This window comes from Lolium perenne, chromosome 1, assembly GCF_019359855.2.
Source record: "Lolium perenne isolate Kyuss_39 chromosome 1, Kyuss_2.0, whole genome shotgun sequence".
Lineage (NCBI taxonomy): Eukaryota > Viridiplantae > Streptophyta > Magnoliopsida > Poales > Poaceae > Lolium > Lolium perenne.
This window is the reverse complement of record NC_067244.2, coordinates 210349908-210359895: the sequence shown is the minus strand read 5'-3', so window position 1 is coordinate 210359895 and position 9988 is coordinate 210349908. Positions and strand designations below refer to the sequence as shown.

At 51.2% G+C, this 9988-nt stretch overlaps 1 protein-coding gene across 1 annotated transcript; it reads left to right on the top strand.

Annotated features, from left to right (window-relative positions):
* The first annotated feature begins 4376 nt into the window (after nucleotides 1-4376).
* On the top strand, nucleotides 4377-6429 carry LOC127322782 (transcription factor DIVARICATA). The gene is made up of 2 exons (XM_051351194.2): nucleotides 4377-5275; nucleotides 5388-6429. Exons 1-2 carry the CDS (start codon nucleotides 4809-4811, stop codon nucleotides 5851-5853), a joined length of 933 nt encoding a protein of 310 aa, XP_051207154.1. The 5' UTR covers nucleotides 4377-4808; the 3' UTR covers nucleotides 5854-6429.
* Nucleotides 6430-9988: the final 3559 nt, after the last annotated feature.

The window sequence follows — 9988 nt, the reverse complement described above, 5'->3', positions numbered from 1 at the left end:
TAAATCCTTTGGCGACAAGGCGTGCCTTGAATCTATCCACCGACCCATCTGGCTTGCGTTTTACCTTGTAAACCCACCGACTGTCAATGATGTTGAGCCCTTTCTGTGCAGGAACAAGCCTCCAAGTTTGATTGCGCTGAAGTGCTGAGAACTCGGCATCCATTGCTTCCTTCCACTTGGGATTCAGAAGTGCGGCACTGACAGAAGTAGGCTCAGTATCGGATGCACGGGCTGCTGTGTAGGTGACGGTGCCATCAGTCCGTCGTTTTGGCACAGATTTACCAGCTCGGAGGCGAGTTTGCATCTGGTGCACGCGATCAGGTGCAGGCGGTACTGGAACAACCAGCGACGAAGTCGTCGATGATGGTGCAGGCGAGGCAGGAGGCGTGTCTGCTGCGGGATCTGCATGGGCTGAATCATTCGTAGTTGGCCCAGTAGGCCCAACATGAGGCCCATCATGGCGAGGTGCCTGATCGACGTGAGCAGCACGGGCGTCGATCGGCGCTGTTCCTGCAGCAGGAAAAACAACAGGCAATTGCACATCTATACGGTCATTAGTACAAAAAGCAGTACTGCCAAGATCAAGGAGAGACTCGTATGTGTAGACAATGGGTTTTTCAGAGGGATTAAGCCGAGAGAATGGGAAGACACTTTCGTCAAAGATGACGTCACGAGAAATATAAACTCGCCCAGTTGCCACGTCCAAGCACTTATACCCTTTGTGATGACCACTATACCCGATGAAAACACACTCTTTGGATCTGAAGGAGAGTTTCCGAGCATTGTAAGGGCGAAGAAGAGGCCAACAAGCACATCTAAAGGTTTTAAGCATATTGTAGTTTGGTTTAGCCTTAGCACCAAGAAGACGCTCAAGAGGTGTTGCATTGTCAATAACACGAGTTGGCAGGCGATTAATGAGGTATGTGGCTGTGGAGAAAGCTTCATCCCAAAATTTCATGGGCATGGAGGCTTGTGCTAAAAGGGAGAGACCCGTCTCAACTATGTGCCTATGCTTTCTCTCGGCTGATCCATTCTGTTGGTGGGTGTGGGGACATGAAATTGTGTGAGAAATTCCCATAGAATCAAAATACTTATGAAGACGACGATATTCTCCTCCCCAGTCAGATTGGACACCCTTAATTTTATGATTGAGAAGGAGTTCAACGTGTTTCTGAAATTTATAAAATATCTCTTCAACTTCAGATTTGGCATGAATGAGATAGACCCATGTAAATTTACTAAAGTCGTCTATGAAGCTCACATAGTATTTGAAACCCCCAACAGATGAAATAGCTGGTCCCCAAACATCAGTGTAAATGAGCTCAAGGGGAGAAGTGGACACATGTCTCGAAAGAGAATAAGAAAGCTGATGGCTCTTAGCAAGTTGACAGGCATTGCAAATATTTGCATGCTCAGAATTATTACAAAACGATAAATTGTAAAGTCTCAAAATGGATTGAACTACTTGAGATGATGGATGTCCTAGGCGCCGATGCCATTGCTCTTTGCTAATCCTAGCGGTGAACATGGCACACTTGAGGGCGCTTATTTCTTGTGCCTCAATCGGATAGAGGCCTCCCCTACACCTGCCGCGAAGCAGCGTTCTCCTCGACACCAGATCCTTGATAAGAAAATAGTAAGGGTGAAATTCAATAAACACACCATTATCCTTTGCAAGTTTATGGACAGAGAGGAGATTTTTGGAGATTTGGGGAACACGAAGGACATTCTTAAGAACAAGAGAATTGGCAGCAGTGCTAATTGAACTTTGACCAGTATGGGTAATGTGCAAACCTGCGCCGTTGCCGACTTGCACGCGATCGGTGCCATTGTAGCCGTCGCGAATGTGGAGGCGATCTAGGTCGCCGGTGATGTGGTCGGTAGCCCCAGAGTCCATGTACCAGTTGGTGTCAACCTGGTAGGCAGCTGCATGGTTGGTGGAGTGCTCCTCCTCGCCGCCGTATGCGTGGTCGAAGCGGCTGTAGCAGCGTAGGGCAATGTGCCCTACCTTGTTGCAGATCTGGCAGACGGGGCGTGGTGCACCATTGTTGTTGCCGCCGCCACGCCCTTGGCCACGGCCTCCATTGCCGTGAGCATTGCCCCGGCCTCCATTGCCGTGGGCGTTGCCACCTCCATTGCCGCCACCGCGGCCCTGGCCACGGCCACGAGCGCCGTTGCCTCCACCGCGGCCTCCAGGATGTCCACCATGCGCTCCTTGGCCACCGCCACGTCCCTGGTTGCGGTTGATGAAGTTGGCGGAGGAGCCACCGCCGATGCTGTAGTCGGCGTCCTGGATCTCGTGGCGATGCTCGTATGCGAGGAGGTGGGAGTAGACCTCATCAAGAGTGAGATCATCCTTGACGCTGAGGGAGGTGACCAGCGCGTCGTAGTTGGGGCCGAGTCCAGCGAGGACGTAGGAGATGACCTCCTCCTCACGCAGTGGCTGCCCAATGGCAGCAAGGGTGTCGGCGAGGGTCTTCATGTTGCGGAAGTAGTCGGCCGCAGCAACCCCTTTCTTCTTCGCCGACGTGAGCTGAGATCGGATCTGAATGACCCGAGCTCGCGATCTGGACGCAAACATGCGCTCCAGGATCACCCAGGCCTCACGCGCCGTCTGCGCGTTCATGATGTGCGCGAGCACCTCCTCCGTCACGATGGAGAAGAAACCACCCTTCACGGTCTGGTCGCGGATGTACCAGGTGGCGTACTCCGGGTTCACGACCTCAGAGCGCCCAGCATCAGTGGTGGTGAAGATCGTCTCTGCTGGCGCCTCGATCGAGCCGTCGATGTAGCCAAGCAGGCTGTGCCCACGCAGATGGGTGAGCATCTGTGCCTGCCAGAGCATGAAGTTCGAGTTGCTCAGCTTGACGGTGACCGAAGAGAGGACGGAAGGCGCCGGGGCAGAGGAAGACGAAGCCATTAGCTGTGATGGCTCTGATACCATGTAAAAGTATATGAAAGAAGAAGATTGGAAGGAGGCGAGATGGCCATCAGGCTCATCCTCGACCTGTATATATATGCTGATTACTTGTACAAGGGATTACACGGTTAGCATCTACAGCTGGCGTTCTTATCTAGCTAACAACCTCAACATCTATCTCAACAGCGCTAACTGAATACACAATCCTAACTGTCTAACACTAACAAGGGATCGGCCTCGAAGGGCCGGGAGCTATCCATTCATAACAGTGGCAACAATACGTTCTACATAAAGGGCCCTAGAAAAAGTGGAAACTAAAAACAAGCTCATACAATTTGCACAAAGGACCCTAAGAAGAACAACATAAAATCAATCAGGTCCAGCTCCATGACCACCACCGATGAGCTCGCCGCTGCCAACCTCTGCGCCACCGGGGACGTGACCATTTGGTGCGTAGAGGCGAGAGCCAACAACGTCTTCCCTTGAGGGCCTTCGATGCGACTTGAAAGCCTCGAGCTTGATGTCCTTTGGGCGTTGGCCGGAGCACACCGTAGCCAGCGCGGAATGTGGGAGCGGCCGCCATTCGGCTCTAAAGAGCGACGGCGAGAGCGCCGCCGTGATGACTCTCCCTAGAGAATCATAGCTCGTCCCCTGTTGCAGATCCAACGCCCATCAACGATAGTCCTGGAAACCCTTCCTTTTCTCGCCACCATGACGAGCAAGAAGAAGGGGACAAGAATCGTGGATGCTGACCTTAGTTCTGCTATGCGAAACGAGCTCTATTGGGAGGGATGTTGATGCAGTGCCTCCACCCGCCTCCGGCTCCTTCCGTCGGAGCTCTGCAAGCAGCCGCACCACCTTCAAGCACCACCAGGAGCAACTCGACCTCACCGGTAGCGAAATTGCCCAGGGCATTTCGCCATACCCCACATGGGTAAAAACTAAAACATGGGCCTATATCCAACCTAACCCTAGACCTAGAAAGAGAACCGTGCATATAAAGAGAAGGAGGAGGCCGTCCTCCTCTCCCCCACCTACTTCGGCAGGCAAAGCCGCCGTAGTTGCGGGGAGAAGAGTCGGGGTGGCAAAGGAGACTCTAAAGTGGAGGGAGGAGAGGGAGTGGGATATGGGGAGAAATGAGAGCCTCCGCTCGTCTCGCCGACGAATTTGTCGACCACCCTATTTTTGGGGACCTCGATCTAGGTGTGTGTAGAGAAGGGGAATCGCAGTTCAAAAAAAAAAATAGAGCAGGTGAATCGACTTAGTGTAATGTTCATTTTTGGTTTCTCGTTGAGCAGAAGAGAGTTGTTGAGCGCAACAGAAATGAATGGCGTGGACCTACCGAAAATGGAAGAAGACGAGGACACAACCGGGGGAAGGCGGAATAATAAATGGCCTTGGGAAAAGCGGCAAGCAACGGCCAATAAAGAAAGGCGACGTCGCCTGCACCCGCACCCGCACAGCAAAGGCGCCCACTTCTCCTCTGCTAGTATCATTTCTCCTCTCCTCCAGCCTGGCCGGACTGCCGGACTGGACTGGACTGGACCAACACGCGCACACGCCCGCTGCTCCTCTGCTCTCTTTCTTCTCCCAGCTCCCTGCACATCGACGACGAGGGAGATCAGGAGGCTTTTGTTTGGTTGAGACACCACAAACAAACTCCACGGCCCAATCACAGAGCACCCGCTTTCTTTAACCGCGCTCCCACGGTGGACGCCGAATCATCGCTCGCCACTTTGGCATCTGCCGGAATCGATACCACCACCACCGCGGCGCCATATATACCGCCTCCCCCTGCCACTGCCACTTCCCCTCCTCCACCCACGACCTCGCACCCTTGCCCTGACACAGAAAGGCCGAATCTTGCCTTGCCTTGCTCGGTCGAGAGATGATGAAGGAGTCTTGGATGGAGGTGCTGCCGCGCCCGCCGGCGCCCTACTTCCCCGGCCAGGCGGGCGGCTGGTTCCTGCAGGACACGCAGCACGGCGCCGGGGCCTGGTCGCAGGAGGAGAACAAGCTCTTCGAGGAGGCGCTCGCGCGGGTCGACGGCGACGCGCCCGACCGCTGGGAGCGGGTCGCCTCGCTGCTGCCCGGCAAGTCCGTCGCCGACGTCGTGGCGCACTACGACGACCTCGAGAACGACGTCTGCTTCATCGAGGCCGGCCTCGTGCCCTTCCCGCGCTACGACGCCAACGGCGGCTCCCCGGCCTCCGGGTTCACGCTGGACTGGGACGGTGGCGGCGGGGACGACGCCCTCGCCTTCAAGCGCTCCTGCTACCTGGTCGGCGGCAAGCGCGGGCGCGGCTCCGACAACGAGCGCAAGAAGGGCGTGCCCTGGACGGAGGAGGAGCACAAGTAAGCCTCATCCTCCCTGAAATCGACATGCTTATAATCCATGGATCATCCGCGCGTTCCTAACTGGGCGCTGATGAATCTGTTGTTTCCCTCTCGTTTTATTACCAACCAGGCTGTTCCTGATGGGCCTGAAGAAGTACGGGCGCGGGGACTGGCGGAACATCTCCCGCAATTTCGTCACCACGCGGACGCCCACGCAGGTCGCCAGCCACGCGCAGAAGTACTTCATCCGCCTCAACTCCGGCGGCAAGGACAAGCGGCGCTCAAGCATCCACGACATCACCACCGTCAACATCCCCGACGACGACCACAACCCCTCGCCGTCGCCGCCGTCCTCCGTGCTCACCCACGCCTCCGCCTCCGCCGCCGTCCCGGACCAGTTCGGCGGCGCGCTCGTCGACAGCAAGCCGACGCCTCTGGCCCCTGCCGGCGGGCACCACAACCACCACCAATTCGTGCCCCATCATCTCTACGGCGGCGTCAAGCTCGAGGCCAGCGGCGGCGGGTACCACGGCGGTTGCATCGACGACTCTGTTCTGATGCAGATGCAATGCGGCCAGCTCCAGCCTCTCGGTTGACCCAAGCTCCTTTCTTGAAGCTGCTCGCCCGCCCGCCCGCCCGGACTCGGAGGAAGAAGCACCCAGCTCTGCGCGTGCTCTCGGTTCCTTCCACCCAGCTGCAACGGAGAGAGCGAGAACGAAATGGATCAGACCTGCAGGAGCAGCACACGCAAGCAGGAATGGAGATGAAGCATGAGGAGCAGCTGGGTACGGCAAGCATTTCCGGGTTTGGTCTCCCTGTACATAAGACCACGCCCACGGTGAAAAAATAATTAATATTCTGTTTGCTGTTTGATTAATCTCCCCAGCCATGGGAGGCCTACTACTTGAGCTTCGGAAGCACACTAGCGTACCACTGCCAGCTAGCTAGACGCTGTGAATCTTTTTTTTCTTCATTTCCTTTTGTTGTAACATTGGTCAGCTGTTAGTGTCGTGCATGTATTTTGGATAGCAGCAGTAGCAGCATATTGCCTCCTCTTGGTGTTTCTTTTCTCCCTGTTGTAATTTTTATCTTCCAGTTGAGGGCATTAGCATTGGTCACCCTCTCATTGACCCTTGCTTAAATAATCATGGACTTGATGATGATTAGTATCATTTTCTTGTGCTCTTTCCTGTCGTTTTTGAGGGAGCGAAGATTGAAGCAGATCGCTATTATAGGACTCTACCTATATATTATTAGTAGTAAATCTAAACTAAAATCATGACAAAAATTAAATAATGTAAGAAAATACGGGAGTGATGTTTTGGCACATGGGAGCGCATGCTTCCTTTATTTTGAAATGCATGTTAGACACATTTTGAAATGTCAAAAAAATTGACACAAAAATTCCGCACGTACGTCTTCATGTGCTACACGCTCACAAAGTCATTTCATGAAAAATCAACTTATCGTGTGGTGTGTGTAAAAAGGATAAAATTCGGTGCTGAAACAAAGACTTGTCACAAGATAAATTTTCTCTTTTTCACGTAGACTACAAAAAATATTATTTTTCGTGAAACTTGACGAACATGCATATATTATGTAGATGTACGTGCAAAAATTTTGTCAATTTTTTTAACAATTAAAAATATGTTTTTATGATAGAGGGATCATACGCACCTGGGAGCTAAATTGAGTTTCTGAAGGAAATGCCATTTCTTCAACTTCTATTGGGCTGCCAATTTAGCCTTAAGAATTTCAAGCGACCTGCTACTACGCAAATTCAGAACTTTAAGACTTGAGCCGTGTCAGAGATCAAAACTAACAAACTAAAATATAGTGGCTCACCTTGCTCATGATCTCTTCTCGAGAAGCTAAGAGCATCTCCAGCCGCGTCCCCCAAACCGTCCCCCAAAGCGTGCTGGATTGAGCGTTTGGGGGACGTGTTTTGTTCGTGCCGCCTTTGGGGGACGTCGCTCCCCAGCCGCGTCCCCCAAACGCCGCCCCAAATAAATTTTGGTGCACGAAAATAAAGGTTTTCATTCAATTTTGATTATATATTACAAAGTTTGAATGAAAATGGCTAGATTTCATCTAAACCTAGAATACTGACCGCCCGGCGGTGCGTTCGACGACCCCGCCCCGTCGTCGCCTCCCCTACGCCGCAGCTCCTCCTGCGCGCGCCTCCTCTCCTTGCGTTCGGCGGTGGCCAGACGGTGCCGCTCCCGCCGCGCGTCCTCCTCCGCCTCCCCGCCGGGCCGCTCGGAGGGAGAGCTCGACGGCGCGACGAATCTGCGCCTCTTCGCGGGCACGGGCGTCGTCCTGGAGCTTCTTCGCCGACTCGAAGGACTCGTCCGGGTGCGGCCCGTCGTCGTCGGACCACTCGAACTCGTCGTCGTCGTCGTCCTCCACCTCGGTCTCCTCCGCCTCTGCCTCCTCCTCCTCCATTGGAGCATCGTCCTCCACATCTGTTGGTGCCTCCATCATCGCCGCCGCCAACACGGCGTCCTCCGCCGCCAACTGGTCCGCCCGCCTCCCCCATAACGCCCTCAGCGCCGCCTCCCGCTGATGACGCTCCTCAACCGCCAGCTGCCGCTGGCGCTCGATCGACTCCCGCCGCCGGCGCTCGATCGACTCCCGCCGTTCACGCAGTAACGCCTCCCGCTCACCGCGCTGGCGCGCGCTCGTCGCTGCCCCACCGCTGCTCCATCTCCGCCCGGTGCACGGCACCGTCGCGCCTCTGTCTCGTCGAGGCGTCGACGCCGCAACGGTGGCGTCTCGTCGCTCCTCGCCACGCTGGCTGCCGCGCGGGCTCGCCGGCGGGGCCATGGGCGCAGAACGCCGCGGATCCGCCGCTGCGCCGCCTCCCGTCGCTGGCAGTTCGGGCCGCATTGCCTCCTGCCGCTGCTAACGGTGTGCACGCCATCGCTCTTCCCGGGCCGCTGCTGAGGGGTCGGTGTCGACCTGCGATTCCGGGACTGCAAGTGGTGGGGTGTAATATCCCAGGTATTGGGGTTACAAAAATAGAGGAAACAGATGTGTGCATTGCATTCATGCATAGAAAATCTGGGGAATTTTTGCGCTTTAAAGTAAAACAGTCACAGTAACTGAAGTTTCACTTGACCTTGGTGGAATTGAAGTAGCTCATCAAGTCAAGCGCTATAAACCTCAATGTGACTTTGCCAAAACTTTGTTTTGGGTAGTTATGATTTGATCTAAGGGGTTAGATCAAATGGAACTAAAAAAATCAACACAACAATACCTTACTCAATGATCAACTACTTGATCTTATAAAAGATCATAATAAGGTAATCCTTGTCATTATATATGAACATCAATTCAATTGCAAATCAAGTAACAATAATTGGAGAAACTACTATTCACTTATCTTCTCCATGTCTCAAATTAATCCATGCTCTTATCATCAAACCTTTGATATCCATTCTATTTTATCCTTGGAAACCAGACAAGGAGATTCAACTCAAGAAGTATATATTCTTCTACATTCCAAATTATTAAGCATCAAACCTAGAGAAGTGAGAGTTCTATTAATTATTAGAGAAGCAATAACAAACCTTGAGTTAAACCCTGGATATACATCCATGTAAACAAAACCTCATCTTAAGAACATAACCTTAGGATACTAATCAAGACCATCCCTAGAAAGAGAACCTTTATTGTTAAACATAGATATTGATGATCACATCATTATCTATGGAACAAAATCTTAAGATGGTATTAAAAGTCCTTTCCTAGATGAGAGAGAGACCACTCATACCAATCTTAGCTTTACCTATTTAAGAATAAAGGACAACCTTTGAATTAAAGTATTAGGTTGAAAACCATTTCCCTTGGAGTGGTGTGATAACCTAATATCACATGGAATAATAACATATCCATGAATTGATTAAGTAAGGAGGAGATTAATTCAACCAAGATAGCCAAGTGGAGATTTAGACTTGATATCTATTAAGATATGGTGAATACACCATAAACCCTAGAATAAACCATTCCATTAGAAATACTTTAGGAAGCCAAACCTTGAACACTATAAATTAAGTGATGATCATAAACCCTAAGAACTTGAGGAAATGATATCAAGAACAAGTTGATCATGTCTAACCATGATCATGCTCTTGAGATATGTGAGGATAAGATAAACCCTAATAGGATAAGTAGATATCATTCACCACATGAAATTATAGGGAGATCAATAGTAAGCAATCCTAGGCTTATATCCCAACCTTACTTGTGAACCACTTGGTGCTCACAATTAGAATCCTACCATATCTATATTTCCTAAATTAAAGAACCCAAGAGAACCTTAGAGTTAAACACTATACTTTATGTAGTGAGTAACCATACATCCATATGACCAAAGTTAACTAAAAAAAGAACTATAATCAATGTAGTTACTTTAATGATAAGTTGGGGATAATAATAGGAGTTAATTGGTACAAGATAAAACCAATTCTCAAATCCTTAGTAATTAGAGAAGCACAGGAAATATTAAGCAAGTAACCACCTTATCATGGTTAGGGGAGATTAAACCCTAGCACATACAATATGGTGTCATCTCATCTCTACAATCCAGAATTATATCTCAACCCTAGTTATGGTATCACTATGGTGATTACCATATAAACCTAGACCATAATTGAGAATTAAATCAATGGCCATTAGGTAAATATCACTAGAACCCTAGTGTGGCATATTAATAAAATCTTATGCTTC